The sequence below is a fragment of the Takifugu rubripes genome, chromosome 6 (genome assembly GCF_901000725.2).
Source record: "Takifugu rubripes chromosome 6, fTakRub1.2, whole genome shotgun sequence".
NCBI lineage: Eukaryota > Metazoa > Chordata > Actinopteri > Tetraodontiformes > Tetraodontidae > Takifugu > Takifugu rubripes.
The window spans coordinates 8890511-8914675 of record NC_042290.1 but is presented as its reverse complement, the minus strand read 5'-3'; the positions used below and the strand labels follow the sequence as shown (position 1 = coordinate 8914675).

The 24165-nt window shown below is 42.1% G+C and overlaps 4 protein-coding genes and 2 long non-coding RNA genes across 7 annotated transcripts; 2 read left to right on the top strand and 4 right to left on the bottom strand.

Annotated features, from left to right (window-relative positions):
* Nucleotides 1-12897: 12897 nt before the first annotated feature.
* wdr45 (WD repeat domain 45) lies at nt 12898-16724 on the top strand. 2 transcript variants are annotated; one of them, XM_003965359.3, is made up of 11 exons: nt 12898-13034; nt 13190-13318; nt 13408-13482; nt 13981-14085; nt 14307-14412; nt 14494-14588; nt 14654-14733; nt 14811-15019; nt 15439-15540; nt 15613-15758; nt 16178-16724. In XM_003965359.3, the coding sequence occupies exons 2-11, from the start codon at nt 13270-13272 to the stop codon at nt 16285-16287; spliced, it is 1077 nt and encodes a 358-aa protein (XP_003965408.2). In that variant the 5' UTR covers nt 12898-13034; nt 13190-13269; the 3' UTR covers nt 16288-16724. The 2 variants fall into 2 exon arrangements, with proteins under 2 accessions (XP_003965408.2, XP_029693227.1); XM_029837367.1 differs by having other exon boundaries at nt 12908-13034; nt 13178-13318.
* Nucleotides 13527-14413, bottom strand: LOC115250146 (uncharacterized). The gene is made up of 3 exons (XR_003888706.1): nt 14304-14413; nt 13920-14082; nt 13527-13880 (listed from the first exon to the last, which is right to left on the bottom strand). It is a non-coding gene; the product is annotated as an uncharacterized lncRNA (long non-coding RNA).
* A 1005-nt stretch (nt 16725-17729) lies between the features above and the next one.
* LOC101071036 (peptidyl-prolyl cis-trans isomerase-like) lies at nt 17730-19179 on the bottom strand. Its single transcript, XM_003965356.3, has 5 exons — nt 19019-19179; nt 18912-18942; nt 18278-18366; nt 18013-18185; nt 17730-17943 (listed from the first exon to the last, which is right to left on the bottom strand). The coding sequence occupies exons 1-5, from the start codon at nt 19085-19087 to the stop codon at nt 17811-17813; spliced, it is 495 nt and encodes a 164-aa protein (XP_003965405.2). The 5' UTR covers nt 19088-19179; the 3' UTR covers nt 17730-17810.
* Nucleotides 19180-19265: 86 nt separating this feature from the next.
* LOC115250145 (uncharacterized) lies at nt 19266-21021 on the top strand. Its single transcript, XR_003888705.1, has 2 exons — nt 19266-19437; nt 20745-21021. It is a non-coding gene; the product is annotated as an uncharacterized lncRNA (long non-coding RNA).
* Nucleotides 20164-20958, bottom strand: LOC101071503 (peptidyl-prolyl cis-trans isomerase A-like). The gene is made up of 3 exons (XM_011604779.2): nt 20869-20958; nt 20616-20788; nt 20164-20541 (listed from the first exon to the last, which is right to left on the bottom strand). The coding sequence occupies exons 1-3, from the start codon at nt 20875-20877 to the stop codon at nt 20406-20408; spliced, it is 318 nt and encodes a 105-aa protein (XP_011603081.1). The 5' UTR covers nt 20878-20958; the 3' UTR covers nt 20164-20405.
* An 816-nt stretch (nt 21022-21837) lies between the features above and the next one.
* LOC101069204 (peptidyl-prolyl cis-trans isomerase-like) lies at nt 21838-24120 on the bottom strand. Its single transcript, XM_029837371.1, has 5 exons — nt 23939-24120; nt 23832-23862; nt 23198-23286; nt 22933-23105; nt 21838-22864 (listed from the first exon to the last, which is right to left on the bottom strand). Exons 1-5 carry the CDS (start codon nt 24005-24007, stop codon nt 22732-22734), a joined length of 495 nt encoding a protein of 164 aa, XP_029693231.1. The 5' UTR covers nt 24008-24120; the 3' UTR covers nt 21838-22731.
* Between the last annotated feature and the right edge of the window lie 45 nt (nt 24121-24165).

Genomic DNA, 24165 nt, shown 5'->3' with positions numbered 1-24165 from the left:
CGCTGTTTCTAGTTTACAGACCTGCAAATGGGGAGCGTTTCTAACCTTTCCTAAACCTTGACTTCAGTTGCAAATAACGGTCCATTTGGCTTTTTAAGAAAGAGCACCCTGCATTCACCATCATTAGTCACTCACACGAGATGCAAAAGCGATATAAAGATTTTTTTTTTTCATCCACTGCGTCGCAGATAAATTAATTTTCTTCTCCCCATTTACTTTTATTCTTCTCTGTCCCATTATTACCAGTCTATCCCTCTGATGGAGCGTCCACAGCAGTGGCTTAAAAAATGACTGAGGCCAATAAACTGGACCAATTCAGGGGGAGCTACCCCAGTCCACCTACTTCCTGTTAAGAACAGGAGGTGAGGGAGTACCAGAGCAACAGGTGGCAACCCACTGAGGAAGAAATCTGGAATATCTCTCTATTTTATTGACTGCCTCCCCCCCCCCCCCCCCCCCCCCCCCCCCCCCCCACACACACACACAGCATGACACCTCTGGACTTTCATGTGTTGTCGTTCTTCTCTTCCTCCTCTCTTTCCTGTGCTGGTATCATCAGTCACCCAGCCTATTTTACCATTTCTGAATTTGTATATGGTTTGATAATGGACATCTCTCTCTCTCTCTCTCTCTCTCTCTCTCTCCCTCTCTCTCTCTCTCTCTCTCTCTCTCTCACACACACACACACACACACACGCACACACACACACACACACACACACAGTCCTGAAATTCTAAAATCTCGTTCTGATTATCGGCAACAGTGCATAAAATCAGCCCTGATCCAAGCTGCATGGGGCCAGTGAAGCTGATGTGAGCGTCATTTAACACCCCAGCAGAGGTGAGGTGATTCTGTCTGGTGGAGGTTCAGAGAAAACTCTTTTTACTAGCTTTATCACGTCTGCCTCCTCATGCATGAAGGTGTAAAGATCTGAGAAATGAGCTGCACTTATTAGAGGCTGTGAGACAACCTCAGCCCCAGAGAACTTCTATACCCCGTATTTTAACAGCTTAGACTTCTTAGGCATTTTGTTGTGTCTTCTTTTTTTAATATGTTTACTGGATTTTCTTTGAATTCTACTCTCTAAAGGCACTTAATAACCTTAGCCTGAAATATGCTAGTAGTAGTAGTAGTAGTAGTAGTAGTAGTAGCAGCAGTAGCAGCAGTAGTAGCAGCAGTAGTAGTAGTAGTAGTAGTAGTAGTAGTAGTAGTATTTCAGAAGTTGTTGAGGCAACACAAATGAGTAAACAACTCCCATATTTGATCCATTCACTGATGCGCCTCATGATGATCAGGAGTTCCCCCACATCTGTTTACACATGCAGCACAAGTCCAGAGATCTGGAGGGTGCAGGGCCGTAAATGGTCCTGCACCCTCCGATTCAACACCATGGTGGAGATCTGCTCTCAGGTCTGCTCACCTCAGCAGCTGGAGAAGCTCTTGTTGTCACCATTGAGTAAATATTACTTCTTCTTCTCCGGGGTTTGTACATTTAACGGGCCACACGTCAACACACCCACTCACAGCTCTGGAAGTTCTGCCTGGAACACTGCTAACAGCCAACATTAGTGCATGTGTGAAAACACACGGCGCTCATGGTGAACAAGGTTTTGTCAGACCATCTCATGAAACACAACATCACGGTGACCAACCCTGATGTATAGGAAAGGGCCAAAATGAGCGCTTCAAATCTGGTGTGTGTGTGTGTGTGTGTGTGTGTGTGTGTGTGTGTCAGCGGAAGATTTTCGTGCCTTTACTTTGACACAAAGGATCTGTGGCAGCGGCGTGCTCGGCAGCGTACACGGCGCTAATGATTCTATAATGTCATCGCTCTGGATCAAACTCTGAGCACTGCATCAAACTGTGAGCAGGTTAATTTACAACGACGGGTCCCAGCAAGTGGATATTTCACCCTGCAGAAAGTTATAAATAATACTGACAACTCTAAGATTTGTATCTCGTTGGCCTTCATCATCTGGGAGCTTTGAGGAGAAAACTTCTCTCACGTTAATGAGTTTTTCCAAACCCGCACACATCACTGTCAGGAGTATAATTCTCATTGTTGATGGGTGGGTTCTTTTTTTCCTCTTTTGTTGCTGCGGAGCAACAAAGAGAAAGTTCCGCCACAACTTCACACTTGATTTTGCTGACATGGATCTTCTTCTACTAGCATGTTATCTTTTTTAATTCCAAAGTTTCCCTCCAAGGGAGAACTTTTCTTGGATTATCAGACAGGCGCTGATATCGCTGCTATTTCTTGCAGGTTCACCAGAAGTTGTCAGTTGAGAGGAGCCGCCGAGGTTGAGACGTCGGCGATAAGTGGAAGACTGGCTGCTGAAAATGCTTGAATGTGAGACGAGCATGTGAGAACAAAGCAGATCTGCATAAAAAGGGGTGTGTTTGACTTCCACAGACTCACACAAAGAATAAGTGGAATGTCTCGTGAAATTGGCTGCTTATTAACAATGAATATAAAAATGTTTTGCTCTTCTCTGAGCTAACACATTTGAAAAAACACATTGAAGTCACACCTTCTTCTTAGAATCAACGCACGAAGGCTAAATTGGATAATCATCTGGTGTGTGGTAAAATAACATTATTCTGATAGTTTGCTAGCTAGCCCACTGCTGTAAAGTTAACATTTATTCAGGTTAAAAGTAGCCCACACGCTGTAAATTTCCCCATGTGGGACAATAAAGGACCTGAATCTGACAAAAAGCAAACATTTCAAAGATTTAACAATCTCAACGCCATGCCAGCCCACATTGACACGCGAGCTGCAGGGAACTCGCGCTAAAATCAGCCCAAAATTCCAATAATTGGGGTTAATCTCAGGAATCCTCCTCTTTGTGCGCTGCTCTTGAAACAGCATTTCCAGTAAACTCCCAAATTCTACTGATCATCAGTAAAAGCTTCCTAAACTCAAAAACTGCCCCCACCCCTCCTGCAACATAATAAACAGCAATTTATTATATTGGCTATCCCTGTTAACATGGAGCTTTTTTAATTGCCCTTAATACCTACATGTGCATCATTGTGCCTGACTTTGGGCTTTTAACCAGTGGGAAACTGTTGTTGGCGGTTTTGCGGACTGCGTGTTTGCAGGTTATCGCCGGCTCTCTTCCTGGATGTGATGCTGATCCTGCTTTAATCTCATTCAGCTGTTCCAAGTGAGATTGATGTCATGGGAAAAGCAGATCGATATCCCTGTTCCCTCGGGGAGGGAGATTAATGTGGGACGAGGAGCCACTTGAAAGGCGGTTAAGTAGAACACTTCCCCCCAAGGAGATCATTCACATCTTAATTAGCTGTTAATGGGACAGAAAGTAGCCTGATATGGGTTCAAATGCATGCATGTGAGTTTCTGCCATATCAGCATTTAATGAGATTGAAGATCTCACATGAACTCCCAAGTGGGACACGCAGAAGCTGCTGTCGCGGAGAAACATTAATTAATGATGCCTGGTTCATATCTCTGTGGCGCACATGGTGTCATATTTAACCGATCGATACTCCTCGTCTGACACTTTTTCTCGGTCTCATATTTTAAACATAGGATGTCCGTGGCCTGCCTGTCCTGCTGACGGGCTTAAAAATCTTTTTTTTGAGGTCATCTGTCACTTCAGGTCACCCCTCCAATGTTTTTGAGTGCCTGTTTGCGGGGAATCCTTTTCAAACACAGATCAGGAAGGTGCGTTGCCACTTAAATCTACAGATATTCAGTTGACAAGGAATCAGGCCTGATGATCAAAGCTTCCAAGACATCCTCTAAGATGTCTTTGGGCACAAACATGCACACTTTCACCTCATTGTTTCATGGTAGAATGTCTTCCCCTGCACCCTGCCTCCCCGTCTCCTCCTCCTTTACCCAGAAATCCAGCATCACAAGGGTATTTTCTGGTGTCAAGAGTAATAAATGGTTGCAGATCTTTCTGAATATTTGGGGGGGGGGAAGAAGTATAAAAACACACTGCCAAAAAAAAAAAACAATTTTATGTTAATGTGGTTTGGGTTCAAACATTTAAATTCTCTCTACACACATTCTTTTAGTACCCACACTTTAGGAGTGCCAAGATCAATAATATTAATTCCCAGCATGGGTTCTAACATCGCTTAAACGTTGACACTGACCTCCATCCATTTTAATATTGAAATGACCTTTAAATCTTGTGAGACCTCTGCTCCTGATTTACAGAGGCCTCTTATACATCACAGGAACACTCTCTTTTGGCGCCCGTCCTGTTATAAAACCCGTCCCAGCATCGTACCTCCCCGAAGTGGGACAAAAATACATCACTCCAGCGTTTTTGCTGTTATGTGAGTCATATGGTTACACAAGTTCGACTCCTACAGAATCATTAATGTGGAAATGTAGATGAAAAGAGGCCATCTCTCAGCCTTTGTGGGTGCTTCATTGTTGCTCCTCTACATGCCTGAGCTGGTGGAACGCATCAGCAGAGCCGACAGAGCTTAGATCGAGCGGTGGAGAAGGAGTGGGAGGACGCTCCATTGTGTTCTAAAACACAGTCTGTCAGCCCGAGTGATTCAGTCACTGCTGTTGACAAAAATGTAAGAAAAACATTTTTTCCCCTCCCTGAAGCGGCATTTATGGAGGTGATCAACACCAATTAATTCTCTACGGAGAGGATGAACGGTAACGCCGTGGAGGGCAGCGTTTTAACCGGCTCGTCCATTTTCACATTAATGGGAAAACACAGCACGTGACTCGCGGAAGCAATAATATGGAGCTGCTCCCATCTGTGGCAGCACATACTAATCAGAGCAAGTGTGTTTGTCCATTTGGATTAGTTATTTAAACGAATATGAACTCAGTGTCCAGCCTTTATCATCAGCCCCAGCTATCCTGTGAGCGCTGAAATCAGATTAAAACCAAACCAAAAGGTTAAGTGAGGGTGACATCACAGCCTGAGAGATGTAATAAGATTGCCTTCTGATATTTTACACCACAAATTCGTCTTTGATTCCGCTCACTTATCTGTGGGCCTCAACCTGAGCAGCTGTGACTGGAAGTTAATGCTCACGCTTCCGTCAGCGATGACACGATGGAGCTTAGGCTTAAAATGTGCCCTGCAAATAATAATGATGTTGATAATGTGTTATTTTGGTCCCCAGATGATGAGTCCTAATGGCTGGAGTATTGAGCACCAGATATTTTCTGCAATTTTCGCCCTGAGGATTAAAACACATATATTTCTCAATTACAAATTAATTATTTCTACATCGTTCGAAAGCATTAATTATCTAGACTGGAAAATGCACAATTATGTTCCACTTCAGAAATTCCAGCCCCTCGGATGCGCTACACACTTAAGCTGAAGAGCAAATATTGAAATTTTGACAGTCATTTCAACAATGATGCCACCAAATCTAAAGCAATAGATGGGCCTTTAATGAGCCTTCGGAATCAATTACAACACTCCTTTATATGTGTGTGCATACTTAAGATAGACGTAGATGTAAAACTATACATCACTTGCACTGCAGTTGTCGTCAGCCCACCACTGACCCCTATCTGTTTGATCGGTACTGCATCGTATATGTTCTATGCACAGTAAATGAGGTTTTATAGTGAGCCACCTGTTACAGTGCTCAAGTTCCATCTTCAAAGAAATACCAAGACTTTTATAATAATTTCAATCTCTGCTCCTCTTTGGTTTTTAAATATGATCTTTAACCACAGATGAGAAGGATGATGACTGGTCTTGATGGTCTCATTTATCAAAAGAGCCCATCTAAACATTTACATAATGACCCATGGAAAGCATTCAAATGATTATTTATGATGAGCTGGCGGCAGAGTTGTGGGTGGACGCTCAGGCCCACCCACAACACAGTTCAACAAAGTTTAACCTCCACAGCAACATATCTCACCTTCTTTTTCTGGTTAAATTCTTAAAAAAAATGTTTTATCACATTAACAGAGGATGAACTCAACCTTCTCTGGTGTGCAAGCAGCATCACAAAGGCTGTTTACTGGGACCTATATCGACTTTTGCCCTCCTCGAGAGTTTTCATGTTAACTCGATTCTAATATTTGAGATTACGGGTCTGTTTATAGAAGATGATTTGCATTCTGAATAGGAAATACTGTAGTTAAATGCAGAATGGGGTGTTATGCTGTATGGCAGTGAATGTCCTGCAACTGATGTGTCCATTAGTCCCACTCTAGTGCTCCACAGGCGACAAAAGAATGTGAATATTAATATGGTGTCTGCAGTATTCAGGGTGGAGTCTTCAGGTTTATGCAATTTGTGGAGTTCTTTCAATATTTGCTGTCTATTCTTAAACACGTAGCTGAGACTGAAGGTGTGACTTCTTCTGTGTGACAGAGAAGCAGAAAACTATTAGAGACATGCAGCTTCTAATCAAACAACCTCCCACACAGTAGGAAAAAAAATCAAAAAGGAGCCAAAGGAGCTCAGAAATCAGAATAAAGGAAATGTTACAACCCTAGGAAACATAATTATGATTCCCTTCAGTAAATAGTTTCCATTAACAGTGAGACCTTCAGTCCCGCTGACCATATGCATTCAAAGTGTAGGAGGCAAAAAGAAAATGTAAATGCGAGACCAGCAAATATGTACTTCTGGCATCATCTCAGTAAAATTCCTATCAGCATTAATTATCATTAATTTCCAATAACAAAAGGCCTCCAGAGGCCTCATCCGCCTCCAATTGCATACAGCTTTTCCCCTTGTCCTCTGTCAGGTCCCTCCATCATCAGACTGGGGGGGGGGGCATCTTCTTTATCCTCCTTATGGTTAAAGTTGGTTCATGGTTGTACAGTTTTGACCCTGTCAAGATGTTCAGGGTCCAATTGTTGCTGAGCTGTCACACTTGTGATCACCGAGCCACCAAAGTCCTGGCTGAAAATGTCTTTCTCCTTGAGCACACATCTGGATTTGGTGCTGATTTTAGTGATGAATTATGTGTTATCAGTGGGTGCGTTGAATGACTCTTGTTGCTGTCTCACACACATTAAGGAAAGATTGAGGAAAGATTTTCCTGATTTTGCAGGGCCAAAGTAACCAAATTACAAGAGGAGTAATTTTAGAAGAGAATAGAGTCGTGCCGTGTTTCGTTCTGAGCCAGGGTTGTGATTTGGGTCATTATCCTGTTGAATGACCCCTAACCTGTGACTGAAACGAGGCTTTCTTACAGCTGCAGATTTGCATTGTTCATGTTTGCGTCTGGGAACACAGAGCTAATGAGAAGTACTGCCTCAGGACATCCTCCAAGAAGATTTGTGGCTTCTAAATATGAATTCCAGTCTTGATTTTTTTATGATTAGCTTTCAACGGCGGCGTCCTTATCGATCGTCTTCCATTAAGTCCACTTTGGCTCAAATGGGGACGGACGGTGCAATCTGATGTACCTTGACCTCAGCGTTGACCTCCAATCTCTCTGGAAGTTGTTCAGGGTAACCGTATACTACCCGTCTCTCCAATTTCTCATCAATTATCCTGTTGCAGCCACAGCTTGGGTCAATCCTGTAGACCTTAAAATTCTGAAAAATATGTACATGGGAACCTGGAGCTGCCTGAAGAGGCGACCCTGAGACTTCTCACTCGTTAGCTCTCTGCGGCACAGTGAGGCTTTTGACTGTGTCTCACCCTTAAAACAGGCAGCGTGACAGACGCCTGTGACGATACAGGTGTCTGTGATGAGGGAATTGTTTTCAGTGTCACAGCATCAGGTCGGTTTTATTATGTCCGTTTACTGAAGTGTTTTAGTTAAACATTTACATTTGTCAGTTTCGTCAAATTCCTCGCCGTCGGCCGCTTTTCTTTCTGTAATAGAAGGATTTCAACAGTTTGGGGTTTGCATATCAATATGAAGCGCAGCAAAATCGGCCGGAGCTGCATTAACAACTTTTAAGATCAAGCTCACAGAGATGGAGCGCCGTCGTTGTAAAGGGAAGATGTGCTGCAGTAGGAAACTAAAGATAAAAGAAATGAAAAAGTAAAGCATCATCATCAAAAGGCTTAATGCAGCTGACTATCACACACACGGGGCTGCTCATTGAGTGAACACTGATTCATTCATATTCAAGACTGAATATTTAGTTTAAAACAGATCCCGGGGCCCCGAGTGTCGCTGGAGATAAGAGCCTGCTGCCGACACCAACCAAGCAGCCAAGGCTTGATTACTACAATTAGGAGTTCCTGTCTTTATCCTCTTTTTAGGATAAAGTTATGAGCTGATCCAGGCATATAGTTTCATTTTTCTGTTGTTAATTGGCAATTACGTTATGTTGCACATCAGCTGACATTACACAGTATCCAAAAGTAAAGTAAGTAGTAGTGTAGTACTGTAACTAATTACTTTAAGCAGTGAATAATTAAGTGAGGAAGACTACAGCTTGGTCTGCAACATCTGTCAAGCAGTCTCTTGAACGAGTTTTTTTTCTTCCACATCACCATCAGACACCATTTTTGGAGCCCAAAGTGATGCTCATTTATCTCTGGGCCTGGATCCCCATTCATAAGACCTGTCATCCTCCCCTCGGTCCAGAAGATCATCGGTGGCTGGCTCAGCTCATCATATTTTTTGTCTCCCGCAAAGCTGGTGCAGGCTGTAGCCAGATTGTAGAGACCAGAGCACCCAGAGACCAGACGCCTGGTATCAGGGTTAGGGTTAGGACAATTCTGCAGGAGCTGAGATGCTGGCCACCAGCCGAAAAACTGCCCTCATCTCTAAACCATGAAGACCATCTCATCTGCCTTGATCCACTAACTCAAATGTGACGCAGATGTGGCCCTCGTGAGTAAAACGACCCCTGCACCTGTAGCAGAGGTGTCTGGATCCAAACCTCGAAGCTGTCTCAGGATGGAGATTAAGCCCAGGAAATCTCTTGTTGATCTCGGTGTCCTCCATCTCACCAGTTTTTATTCTCAAACATTTGTTCTCTTCTCCAGGCACGTCAGACAGCTGGAGTTGGTCTGTGATGAAAGTGCCCTTCCTATGTTGAGCTCATGGACGTCGCGTCCAGGTGATCACCTGATGCTCTCTCCATGCTCAGCTCAGTAGATGAACTGGAAATACTGAGTCCAAATTGGCTTTCTGCCCTTTAAACATGCCCTCTGCTGCAAAGCTGCTTCCTCTGTGTGTCTCGGACCAGAGAGCTGCTTACTGCTGCTTCTTGCTTTTTAAAAACACGCTATGATCTCCCAAAACAAGTTGCTGTAGCAACGCTGCTAGTGGCCTAACTGCTAGGCTTGGCAGGAGCTGAAGTGCTGAAGAACAAATAGACCTCATAAATCCTGCAATATTCCATTTTTTTTGAACAATCAGCTACTTTTAGGGCTACGGATTTGATGGTTTAAATGTTGCCATTAAAATTGGTGGGTGAAATTAGCCATGTGTTATGAAACATATATATTGTGAAATATATTAACTTGACCAGCGCAAATTCACCACAGCAACCATAACTGAGAGGAGAGTTTCAACAATTAGCAAACAGAAACTTAATTTGTTGTGCTTTGGTCTAATGTTCATGTCTTCCTGGTGTTACTGTGGGTTCCTCATTAATAATTCTGAATACCTGCTGATATTTACAGTTATTTATACTATATTATGGACATTCACATGTATACTAGGCCCTTACAGAGCAGACATTTAAGATGAACAGAATATAGAGCGATCTGAGTGGAAATGGACTCATTCTTCCACACTGATGAAGAATAACGTGTTATGAACACAAATAACTCGCACATAGAGGCTGTCTAAAACACTTGAATTTTTGTCTGCATAAATTAATTCCACACATCTTCTTTTCACATCTAATTAATGTTTGTAGATTGGATTGCTTGAAGAAACGGAGAACTTTCGCTGTAGCCAAAAAGGCAGCGTGTCCAAGCAATTAGCTCCTTCCCAAAAGAGTGAATCTGACTAATTGACTTGGCAGCCGAATGCTTATGCATATTTCAACCACGAAGAGTCACTAATCACAGCAAAATTGTAATCCAGGAGTTCTCAGCTTTTTCATTAGAGGTATTTGTTCTCTCTGTGTGATCGTCAGTAACTTCTCTCCGGCTAACAGTTGATTTTAATTATCGTCGCTCGGAGGACACAAACATGAAAAGCAAATATGTTGTGCACAAGTGGGTGTTTATCCAACCATTCCACAATCTGGGTCAGGGTGTTGCTGGAATCTGTCAGCAGTCACTGAGCAGGAGGCACCGGGTCACCATCAGATGCATTTGGCCGATTTTCTTTCATTGAATTTTCTCAACGTTTGTGCGTTAGGTGACTTTGCAAGTGAATAAGACACTTCCTGTCCTCAGACTGGCGCAGCTGGTTATTTACAGAGTCTGTTTGCCACTCCTTGTGTACGCCACATGCATATTCATAAATATACTCTGCGTGCTGCATTTAAAGGAAGTTAAACCATCCAACAATCATTTATTTGGTCAATGTGTTATTACAATTACAATTACTGTACACAGCCCACAGAATGCTTGATGATGAGTCTGCAGCAAATTGTGAATGCTGACGTCAATCCCGGATTGATTTTGCAAGTCATTACAAAGTCTATAAATTAACACGGCGTCGATTTATCGCCATTTAAAATGTGAACACAACAGCGGAATCTCGCTGTCAAATACTGGCCAAGGTTAGAACTCATTAGATTTATTGGATCGTGGACTTAAATGAGTCCAGATATTTGAACAGTTATTGAAACAGTTGCCAAGAGTGACCTAGAGAGTCAGGTGAGGCATATGGAGATTGTGTGTGTCTGTGTGTGTGTGAGAGAGAAGTTTGTGTTGTCATGTGATGTGAACAGGTGTCAGTATATAAAGGCATAAACTAAACTCATTGGACCTCTTTTGAGTATTAGACAGGCAAACTCTAAGTCCGGCGTCACCATTGTATTACACTGTCTCATCGTTTCGTTGCTATTAGCAACTTTTAACTTACTTCACAAAAGATTATGCCATTTTATTCATACGTTTGTGAGCTTGGCCATTCTATCAGCCACACAGGTTGGCTGTGTTGTGTGCTGTGCTGTGTCGCCTTAGCAAAGGTCGAAGGTGCAAAACTCAGGTGATAAAAGGAAATGTAAAACAGTCACGGTGCCGTGTGATTTAGAGGCATGATTGAAGGGTTGTTCGATCCTTTTCATGGCAGTCGCTTAATGAATCCTGCTGCATTTATGTCTTGACCCCTTCCTTTCATCATCTTCCTTCAGAGGTGGACTCACTGCTGCACATCGGCGTGACAGTAATTAACGTTACAATATGGGATCAAGCCGGAGAATTCATAAGTCAAGGCTTTTATAAGTGCAATAAACCAGGACATCAGACCAGAATGCCACAGATTATACCTTGACATTTATCAGGGATGCACTTTTCATTGGATTTCAATAAACTGAGGCTATTTGGTGGGGTTACAGTGATACGGAGCTTGAACTGGTGGAGTCCATTGTTGAACAACCTGGCGATATTTCTAGGTAACAGGACAGCAACCTTCATGCCCCCATCAGCATCATCAGGACAGCAGTGGATAGAGAAGCTGACCGGGACTCATCACATGGACCCTCAACACCCCATTAACAGGCTGTTCCAGCTGCTGCCATCCTTCAGCCTGTTGTAGCTCCTCACAGCCTAACCAAGCTTCTTTTTAGATCGCAGAATATAATGGCCGGTGGTTGCTGCTGTAATTATTGGGCATATGACCATAAAAATCTTGAATCTAAACTAATGGCAGTGGTGGTTTCGAATGAATCCCACGTATTTTTTTCCCTCATACACACAAAAACACTGTAAGTCTCTGCAGGATGGCAGACAAAATGAATGGCAGTAAAGAGAAAAACCCTGGAGGGGAAGTGGGTGTACAACTGTGTATTCAGGTGTTTTTGCAGAATGTAATAAACCTTCTATTATGACATATGCATATGGTATCCTGGTATATAATAAACATTTACCACATAAGATTAATATAGTACAAAATGACAACATGCATTCTTGACTACTCTGTTCATTCAATTTTATTCCTTTATTTAAATCAAATAGTGTTTCTCTGACACAACTCTGATGCTGTTTTTGCTTGCTTTTATAGAGGACCAGCTGCTCTCAGCACAGCCCCAGATAAGGGTGGAAAAAAGAAAAAAGGGGCCCCAATCTAAAATAAACTAATGGAAACCTGTAATATTCAAAAATATCAAAAATTCATCCAAAAACCACAAGTTCTGCCACGTCCCAGTGGCAAACCTCTTTAATCTTTCCAAACCATCTGCCCAAAGTTTGCTTAATCAAGCAAAACACAGTGACATCAAGCTCTCTGGTGAGAGCAACAAAAACCTGTAGATTTTGGAATTCACTCCAAAACTCAAAACATTTTAGCAGAAAGGTTAGAAAAAAATGATTCTAACTGTGTGCGGTGATTGATTGCAAAATAGGTACCGTTCTAAATAAAATTAAGCAAATAGCAATGGGCATAGCGCCCCCTTGTGGTGTTGTAGTATTGAGAGGCATATAACTGAATAAGTAAACGGTACATTGTGTATCCACACTGATGGAGATTTAGTCATTTTTCTGCAATTTTTTTAACAATTACTATTTTGTTCGGTCGTCAAGGCAATGACAGCAATCTAGCTATAAATATTTCAGTAATGTGAAAAGACCTTTCATATGGTACCAGTACAGTTACTTAACCACCCTGATTCAATAAGACTTCTCGGTTTTTTATTCCTTATAAATTCAAAAAACTCATCAAATTATACTTATTTCGGTTTAATTGTTTTTCTCTTCGGAGTATAATATAATCCCACTAAAGCCGAAATGTACATTATACAAAACAAAATATACCTTTTTTAAATTTTGACAATCATATTTTTAAAAAGAAAGAAACGGAAACGGAACCAATCCGGAAGCACGTGTCCGTGACGTCATACTGAGAAAACAAAAACAAGTGGACGTCTCGCAACATCTCTGGTGTTGTTGTTTTTAGTATGTTGGTCGTGTTTTCTCCATAAAAAAAGCAGCCATTGTCTGGACTCTTCGTAGTTATGGTGAGGTTAATTCTTTTGACAATAAGAATCGAACTAATGTTTACACCACTTGGCTAATGTGTGCGAGGTGAGGGTAGCTAACCCAGGAACAGCGTTGCTCCGTCTGTTGAAGCCAGAAAAAGGAAATCTTTTTCTCACTACAGGTGTATTTTCAGTCTTTCCTGCAGGCATTACCTTGAATCAGGCTGATGCGATAGTTTCGTGGAAACCTTAGAGTGATCGTCTAGCAGCAACCATGGCTCAGCAGAGAGGAGTGAACAGCCTCCAGTTCAACCAGGATCAGAGTAAGAAGAAAGGCAGCACAGACGAATCTGCCTGCCTGATTTACACTTCTAGATTCTCACTCATTTGCACTTTTACCTTTTGGTCGCAGGCTGTTTCTGCTGTGCTATGGAGACAGGGGTCAGAATTTATAACGTGGAGCCCTTAATGGAGAAAGGCCACCTGGGTAAGTAATTAAGAATTCAAATATGACAGCACAAGAAAGTTCAATATCATTGCCTAAATTCAGATTATGAAGAGCTCCTCTGCCTGCAACATGTCAAGAATGCAAGTGTACCTGTTTAGAACAATCAATTTCTGTGTCTGTATTTATCATGATAAACTGTTGTTTATTCTTGCCGTTGAGATAAATAGTCACTACTCATATAGCCTATACAATAAGGCCTATAGTTAAACTAGTTTCCCTTACCTGTTTAATAGTTGGTTTTAGACTTGTATTACACAATATTCATTTAGAATTTGCCATTTTTCATTTTCAAATTTGGTATTTGTTTAAATCTTGTTTGGATGCATAAGCTGTCTGTGATGTCCAATTATGTAGCTGTAGTTACCTACCTTAGTTACCTACCTTAGTTACCTACCTTAGTTACCTACCTTAGTTACCTGCCTACTCTACAGGAGTGACATTTGTACCTGCAATGACTTTCTAAATGTGTGTTTCCAGATCACGAGCAGGTAGGTAGCGTGGCCCTGTGCTCCATGCTGTATCGATCCAACCTACTGGCTTTTGTTGGTGGAGGAATTAACCCCAAGTTCTCAGAGATTTCTGGCAAGTAGATGCTATAGTTTAGGGTTTATTTTTGTTATTGTATTTATTGTTATTTTTTGCACATTTTTTCTTTGTCATTATAACTTATTAATAACAGAGCTACTGTTTTTTCTATCTGTTGCCACAGATTTTCTCCCACTCAATGTGAGCACTTTGTGTTAGTTTGTATAGGAATTCCCTTCCTGAGGTCTAAACATTTTCTTGTTATGGTCTGGTACCAGTGCTGATCTGGGATGATGCTCGTGAGTCGCGGGATGCAAAAGACAAACTGGTGCTGGAGTTCACCTTCACCAAACCTGTCCTTGCTGTTCGCATGAGGCACGACAAGTGAGTTTGCAGCCGGTGGTCATTCACTTCAGCAGCGGATTTCCATTGGGCAGCCATTTGAAATGCTGGTTTTGTCTCTAGGATCATCATTGTATTAAAGAACAGGATCTATGTGTACAGCTTCCCAGATAATCCTGTCAAGCTTTTTGAGTTTGACACCAGAGATAACCCAAAAGGTAAGGAGGCACATTTGCATTATTATCTCACCGTTCAACTTTATTTACTGGGACATTTCTTCCAGGCCTGTGTGATTTATGTCCCAGTCCGGACAAACAATTGCTTGTTTTTCCTGGTCACAAGTGCGGCAGTTTACAGCTGGTTGTAAGTGACGGCAACAGACCATAGTTATACCATTTGTCTGACTAAAGGTTATAGATAGATTATATTGTTGTCTCCAGGACCTATCCAACACCAAGCCTGGCACATCGTCGGCCCCCTTCACCATCAACGCCCACCAGAGTGAGATCGCCTGCATGGCGCTGAACCAGCCAGGCAGCGTGGTGGCGTCGGCCTCTCGCAAAGGAACGCTTATTCGCCTGTTTGACACAACGACCAGAGACAAGCTGGTGGAGCTGCGCAGAGGCACCGACCCAGCCACCCTCTACTGGTACACTGATGAATTTACAATGGGAAATTCCACTGCTTTTCACTCAATAAGTAATTCTGTTCATATATGTTCTACATTTAAGGAGATTTCCATAATTTATTTAAATAATCCTCTTGTCTTGAGTTGTCAGTTTATTGCAGGGCCCTATATGAGCATTGGTGGGTTCAGTACCTTGCTCAAGGGTACTTCAGCAGTGCTCTGAAGGTGTTCTAGCACTTCCCCCTACTACCAGAACACCTTCCATGGAGCTCAAACAGGAAACCCTCCACTTGTCAGCCCAGTTCCCTCCAGACTGAGCTTCCACCGCCCCTATTTAAATAATAATATTAGAACATGTTGGTCAAAGCTGTAAAAAATTAACACGTGAAGCCTTTAAACGTGGATTTTTGTCCCTCTACTCTTTCATTTATCCTCTCCAGTATAAACTTCAGCCATGACTCCTCCTTCCTGTGCGCCTCCAGTGACAAAGGCACTGTTCACATCTTTGCACTGAAAGACACCAAACTGAACCGGCGCTCGGCGTAAGGACCCGTCTTCCGAATGCGTCGCGGATTTTTAAATGTTTCATTGCTTAAAGTTTTTTCCGATCACAGACTGGCTCGCGTTGGGAAGGTAGGGCCTGTGATTGGTCAGTATGTGGACAGCCAGTGGTCACTGGCCAGTTTCACTGTGCCAGCTGAGTGCGCCTGCATCTGTGCTTTTGGAAAGAATACATCCAAGAATGTCAACTCTGTCATTGGTAAGGAAATCCATCAAATTAAATACACGGGCACAAAGCCTTATTGTACATCCAATATAAATTAATTTGATCCTATTGACTTGAAACTTTGTGTTCACTCCATGAGCATAAGGTCAATCAATTCAGTAACAAAGACATCGTGATTGGAGAAAAGTCTGACACACATTGAAATTATTAATACAGAAACATAGACCAAAAAAGTAAGAAAGTATCCATGGTAGTTATTTAGCACTTTTATCAAAGAACAAATAAGTCTACCAAACCAAACTGAATGGATCCAATGCAATGGAAGCATGACAAAAAGTAGCATGTAATTAACTGTGCACTTTCCTAATGGATCTCTGGATCCGCGTGTACCCTGTTATACAAAGCCAAACAAATGTGATAAAGGTGTCATTGATATCCCTCCTCTTCTGCAGCCATTTGCGTGGATGGAACCTTCCACAAATATGTGTTCACCCCCGATGGCAACTGCAACCGTGAAGCCTTCGACGTCTATCTGGACATATGTGATGACGATGACTTCTAAGCTGAAAATATTACTGAGAGCGTAAAGAGATGTGGGGACATTGATAACGAATACAAATCTGAATGGTTTTTGCCTTGTTCAGGACACAGGTGGAAAAACCAGTCAGATGATTCTCTCTTAAGTCGTAATCAGTTGTATCTGCAGTGTGTAGCAGCATCAATATTCATTCAGACTTTATCTGATTTTAGCATCACTGGAGCATCAAAAAGTTTGGGTCCTGTGCAAAAGGTGTCAAATTTACAGTAAACAAACCTTTGCCTGTGTAAGGTATCACTTAAGTCCAAGGGTAGTTAAATGTAGTTAAATGAATACGGTAAATGCTTTTAATGAAATCCTTGTTGATAAAATTGGTTCTTTTATACATCATCAAATGATGGTTTGCTTATTACACTGTTGTTTTTATTGTGTGTAAAAATTAAAGACATGACTGCTTCAATGAGAGATGCTTCATTAAGGAGTCAAAGTAGCCATTTCTGTCACTTCCCCTGAAATTAACTGTATGATATACTGCATAAGTAACATTTAATTGCAAAGTCCCTTTGAAGTCTATACATGTAAAAAAAAAAAATCATATGTTCACTTAGAACCAGGGTTTGTGAAATAATGTAATTATGGTCTTATGTGTAATGACACCTTTTACGGTCGAATTGAAGTTCACATTTAGATGATGAAATTTTAAGACCTTTCTTTTACCTTACTCGTGCATTTTAATTATGACAAGCTTTATACCACAGTTGAGTTTTATATAAAAAGGATAAAACTGTCTAAAAGCAGCTCTGCTGCATCAGTTTTCCTTAGTAACTATGGAAGCTGATGAATAATTAATAGACCAGCATTGTTCAGGGCTAAACTTAACCTGAAAACACCGCCCCTTGTGGTCAAAAAACGAGTCGCACTCTGTCACAGTTGCTCCGCCCATTTCCTGGTTGATTCAGTGCGAGTTTTCCGCAGCCTTCGGGCACGTTTGGGAGGGGAAAAAAATCCATTGTGCGCTTTGAAGAAAGTAAAAATGCCCAGAGTAAAGTTATTATATTCAGTCAAAGTCGAAATATCGGCGTCGTAGGGGTGACCGTCGATATTTGACGGATAAGCCCACTGTTACTCGGCGTGCGCGTCCCCGCGGAAACAGATGCAGTTTTCAGCAGAACCTCGTAGTTTTCCGACGGCCAGGAGTCAGACAGCAGCAGGAAGAGAACACACCCCGTGTACCAGGGTTAATAGCGGCTCCATACCGAGCAGACTGGGGGTTAAAGGCAGGCAAAGTTCAGCTTGATCACGGTCGAGAATTTCCAATGTGAGCCAGCAAAACTCCGGTCCTGTCATTACGCTGCATTTACCAAGCTCTGGTTGTAGGTAAAAATAAATGCAACGGTCATTTCAAATGATCAGATAAGCCATTAAATGTTAGTGGACAGTTTTAAAAATGAAGAGACAACCACAGAGAGGTTCACTTAATGTATTTGAGATGCAGTCATTTGAAAATGTAACTGGAGGCATATTCAGACATGGTCAGGGGTGGACAGTTACAGTTGGCCACAGTCAGCGATGGTAACCTTGCCGGCGGTTTTGCCACCTTCTGAGCCCTTTTTTTCCATCTTCTTGACAACATCCATTCCCTCCACAACCTGGCCAAACACAACATGCTTCCCATCCAACCTGGTGGAAAGATAAATAGGATCAACACATTTAAACATTTTAGCAGTACATGTTCCAGACCAAGCTTACCAGGACGTTTTGGCTGTGCAGATGAAGAACTGTGATCCATTGGTATTGGGACCAGCATTGGCCATGGACAGGGTACCAGCTGTAAGATGTTTCAAGCTGAAGTTTTCATCAGCGAACTTCTCCCCGTAAATGGATTTGCCTCCAGTACCATTATGGCGGGTGAAGTCTCCACCCTGAGTTTTAAGGGAAAAAAAGCTCATGTGCATGCAATTATGAAGCCATGATTTTAAAGTGTTAGCAAAGTATAGAACGTGCAAGAATGTACCTGGCACATGAAACCGGGGATGATGCGATGAAATATGGAGCCCTTGTAGCCAAAACCCTTCTCTCCAGTGCACAATGCACGGAAGTTTTCTGTAAGACAGTCACTTCCTTTATTATCCCAACGTCAATCCCGCTTTACCCGCGCAGAACAAAGCCGCAAAATCAAGAGCGAACTGCAAACGTCAAGATGACGACCAGTGGTCAAGCCCCGCACATCGTCACCGTATTTCGTAGGTCAAGATCCCGATGATCCAAAACGCCACAACTCGCCGCAGTAGCGCTATTGTCGAGATATAAACCGATTTTAAACCGCAACTAGGCCGAGTCAAAGTCTGTCGCAATAAAATAAAGCGGGAGACGGAGGAGCCGAAGTTCCTCATTCTTCCGTCCTCGAGGACGGTGTCCACGTGGTCGCGCACAACCGCACTTGGCCCTGAAACTGGTTCTTCACGCTCGCGCTTCCTGCCTCACCCACGGCCTCCCATCTTTGAATTTCAATGTACGGTTCATGCGGTCGTAAAGAGGCCTCAAATGGACATAAATCCACCCCGGAGACGCCTAAACAGCCCGGATTCCACCGTAGCGTCCAAGTTCGAGTTGAAATTCACGATTTATCCGCATTCAAAGGTACTCACCGGCAGTCTTTGGGACCACATCAGGGCGAAGCTGCAAAAAGACAGCGGGCATTTTTAATGCATAGAACAAGCGAGTTACGCATTATAAATCCAGGCGTTCATGTTACCTCCATTACAACTCTCCCAGCTGGAGCTCCATCAAACGCGATGTCAAAGAAAACGCGTGGTTTCGCCATTTTGAAAATTGAAAAAAAGCGCTTCGGCGTGTCCCAGACGATAAACGAAGAATTTTCGCAGCCTGAATTTTATAGGGATTGATGCACCTGTGACGCAATGGCTGAAGGCCAATCAGCAGGGGGCTCGCTGTTCCTGGCCAACAGGAATGCAACAGGGGCGGGTTCACCGCTGCATGGCGACAGAATCAGCAGTTGTGGCTCATGCGTGGTGCAGAAGTATGAAGTACTGTACTGTATTCCATTCTCAATGCACGACGACCTCTTAAAAAGATTTAAACAACGAGGCTTCTGCCTTCTCAGGGTAAGAAGGCATCATGATTGGAAAAAAACAAAAGAAAAACTGCAATAAGGTAAGAGCTACTGTCAAAGGTACTTCTGGAGTGACTAGTTAGTTGCATAGGATGAGAGAACTTTAACTCAATTTACAACAGTATTGAAGTATTAGGTGCCGTGTACTTAAGAATTGGACTGGGCAGAGATGTCCAATAATGCCAAATCCAGTTTTGTGAATATTTGGGGACCTTAATGTTGCGTTTACTCAGTAAAACATTTGGAGAGATTGTTCGTGTGTAAATAAAAATTAGACGGTGAATAAACTGTAAGGCACTGGTATTAACACGGGGTTTCATAGCAAATATGAAGCAACGCGATGGGGGAGGAGTCGTATTATTGTATTTTGATCAGTTTTATAGCTGGCAATCTTTTGCAGTTTGAAAGAATACGCACAGGTGATATCAGAACTTTGATCAAATGCCAGAAGACTATGACTTTACTATTTTCTTTAATACTGATTAAGATTAAGATGAACTTTATTCATCCCCGTGGGGAAATTAAATAGCAATATAACAGTAATAAACGTCCTTAAATACCTACACAAAATGGTTTTTGTGTCACACAAAGACAAACACCACAATTAGATTTTATGTTATTCATCTTATTTAAAATGCATTTAAAAGCTAATTTGATGCATAAACGACAGATTTAGAGAACATTTACTCTGTCCAGTAGGTGGCGGTAAAGCCTGTTGACGATGGTCTGCTAACCTCAATCTAAATCAGAAGAAAACGAAGAGCCACAGGGCGTCAAATTTCATTTATTTACACAATCACCATTTTTAAATTCTGAATTTCTTAACAAATAGGGTAGTTAAATAACAGCTTATGAGGTAAAAAATACAAATATCATCATGGGACACAAATATTTTGAATCATTTAGAGTTAACGGCTTGTTTCTACTGATGCTGCAGATGTGCATCACACTTAATATTCACTGGGATATAGATGTAAAAGAATTCATGAACTTTAGCAGCTCTGTGTCTTTATTTTAGCTCACCACTGTCAGCAATTACAACCTTGGCTTTAGGACTGCCACTCTTTGTGCCTTGTTTCTCAATTGCCTTGACAACATCGATGCCCTCCACAACTTTGCCAAACACCACATGTTTCCCATTCAGCCTGAGGAGGAATGGGGACAAATCAGTATGTAGGAAACCTTTTAAACAGGAACTGCTGAACCTGAAAGAGCTCACCAGTCAGTCGAAGCTGTGCAGATGAAGAACTGTGATCCATTGGTGTTAGGCCCAGCATTAGCCATGGACAGTGTTCCCATACCTGTGTGCTTCAACTGGAAGTTCTCATCAGCAAACTTCTCTCCATAGATAGACTTGCCTCCAGTTCCGTTGTGGTTGGTAAAGTCACCACCCTCAAGAAAGGAAACGGCATTCACTGGAAGTCTACTAACTGAACTTTAGAGGTGAAGGAAGCAGGGTGACATGACTGTACCTGGCACATGAATTTAGGGATGACACGATGAAATGTGGACCCCTTGTAACCAAAACCCTTCTCTCCAGTGCACAAAGCACGGAAATTTTCTGTAGTGTAAAGACACTGTTGTTCATTACAGTCAGATGCATTAAAAAAATGGGAAATACCTTATGAGTTGTGTTTATTTCTGTTTTTTTTGCTGGCCTGCGCATGTGCAGTTAATCGCATGTTTAAATATTAATATAGGTGGCCTCGCTTTCAAACGTCAGTCATACCTGAAATCATCTACTATCTATACTAATTATTTCACGAGTTAAAATGAGACGATATGCAAAACATGGCGCGTCTCGTCCGTTTGTTTACCTCCATTAGAATCCTGCCGGCTTTGGCGCCATCAATTGTGATGTCAAAGAAAACGCGAGGGTTTTCCATGTCTTCGCGGGAGTCAAAAAATAAAATAAAGGAACAACCATATGTGCAATGATTATTATGAATAAAAATTAAATATAAAATAATGGCAATTACAATGTGTTACAAAATAGGTGGAATAATTTACATTATTTCCGAAGTAAATTTGCAGTTAATCAGTGTAGCATCTCCAATGTCATTGCAATGCTGCTCTTGTTGCCTTGTCTCAGCACAATCAAACAAGAGTCTGTAAATAATTATAGGAAAAAAATCATCAGCTTTGAAAAGTGGCGTTAAGAAACATTGCAAAATGCATTATTCTCTGTACGCTGACTGCCACCTGTCATACATTTTAGGGTGACCTCAAACTATTACAATTGCATTATAATTTTCCAACATATATATTAATATATGCTGACCGTGCCAAAGGTGATGCATTATCCAACTAAAAACATTAAAATTACCATGATTAACAGTTTGTTACACACACACGTTCTCTAATGAAAACAGCTGATTATACAGTACATAAACCCGTGCGATGATGGGTTATACACATGTGAAATAAGGATAGGATAAGGATATGGATAAAAGACTTTATTGATCCCACATCGGGGAAATTCCACGTTAAAGCGGTAGCCTGTGGTGTACAATACAGAAAAGTACTAAAAGAAAAAAATAAAGACTCTTATATTATGTAAATTGTAAAGTATATACAGAAATTAAAATTATGTACTGATCTATGTAATGTGTATGTATGTATGTAATGATCCGAAAACATACTAGCATCATTCTAACGGCAGAAAATGCCATAACATACAGTTGTAGTCATATACAGTAAACCCTAAAAGGCCCCAAAAGAGGGTAAAACCAACAGAGGCAAAGATGGGAGTTTGTTGTATTTCACAGTGCTGAATGATGTTAGAGATGCAGTGAACCTCAGCAAGATTCATTTAGAAAAACATGATTATTTTACATGTTTTTGTTTTAAAGGTCAAATTATGCATTGGCTTATTCTCATCAAAACCCATGAAAGTTACATCACATACAAAAAGCTACATCACATCTGGTGTATAAAAGCAGTAATGACTTCATGTTAAGTAGAAACGGACTGAATGGTCGCCCCATGTGAATATTTTACGCTAATTTAATATTCAGAACTAGCTTTTTTTATTTTTAGAAAATGTATACTCTCTTCTCAAACCATTTTAAGACTTTAGCAGGATATAAGGGAATGCAGGGAGGCCAGAAACAATGTTGGTTTTGTCTCTTCAGGAGTCATTTAGATTAAAGAGACAATTCTGTGACAGTATATTATCTCACAGGATTTTACACATGTGCTTGAGAAACAAGTTATATATGAAATAACTCACAGCTTTCACTGTCCTTCTCGTCAATCCAGCTGTATAAACCCGTAATTATACAGTATTGGAATCCCTCAGCCCGTGCTTTGTGCTATAGGTCAGGGGTGGACAGTTACAGTTGGCCACAGTCAGCGATGGTAACCTTGCCGGTGGTTTTGCCACTTTTTGAGCCCTTTGCCTCCATCTTCTTGACAACATCCAATCCCTCCACAACATTGCCGAACACAACATGCTTCCCATCCAACCTGGAGGAAAGATAAATAGGATCAACACATTTAACATTTTAGCAGTACATGTTCCAGACCAAGCTTACCAGGACGTTGCGGCTGTGCAGATGAAGAACTGTGATCCATTGGTATTGGGACCAGCATTGGCCATGGACAGGGTACCAGCTGTAACATGTTTCAACTTGAAGTTTTCATCAGCGAACTTCTCCCCATAAATGGATTTGCCTCCAGTACCATTATGGCGGGTGAAGTCTCCACCCTGAGTTTTAAAGAAAAAAAAGCTCATGTGCATGCAATTATGAAGCCATGATTTTAAAATGTTAGCAAAGTATAGAACGTGCAAGAATGTACCTGGCACATGAAACCGGGGATGATGCGATGAAATATGGAGCCCTTGTAGCCAAAACCCTTCTCTCCAGTGCACAATGCACGGAAGTTTTCTGTAAGACAGTCACTTCCTTTATTATCCCAACGTCAATCCCGCTTTACCCGCGCAGAACAAAGCCGCAAAATCAAGAGCGAACTGCAAACGTCAAGATGACGACCAGCGGTCAAGCCCCGCACATCGTCACCGTATTCCGTAGGTCAAGATCCCGATGATCCAAAACGCCACAACTCGCCGCAGTAGCGCTATTGTCGAGATATAAACCGATTTTAAACCGCAACTAGGCCGAGTCAAAGTCTGTCGCAATAAAATAAAGCGGGAGACGGAGGAGCCGAAGTTCCTCATTCTTCCGTCCTCGAGGACGGTGTCCACGTGGTCGCGCACAACCGCACTTGGCCCTGAAACTGGTTCTTCACGCTCGCGCTTCCTGCCTCACCCACGGCCTCCCATCTTTGAATTTCAATGTACGGTTCATGCGGTCGTAAAGAGGCCTCAAATGGACATAAATCCACCCCGGAGACGCCTAAACAGCCCGGATTCCACCGTAGCGTCCAAGTTCGAGTTGAAATTCACGATTTATCCGCATTCAAAGGTACTCACCGGCAGTCTTTGGGACCACATCAGCGTGAAGCTGCAAAAAGACAGCAGGCATTTTTAATGCATAGAACAATCGAGTTACGCATTATAAATCCAGGCGTTCATGTTACCTCCATTACAACTCTCCCAGCTGGAGCTCCATCAAACGCGATGTCAAAGAAAACGCGTGGTTTCGCCATTTTGAAAATTGAAAAAAAGCGCTTCGGCGTGTCCCAGACGATAAACGAAGAATTTTCGCAGCCTGAATTTTATAGGGATTGATGCACCTGTGACGCAATGGCTGAAGGCCAATCAGCAGGGGGCTCACTGTTCCTGGCCAACAGGAATGCAACAGGGG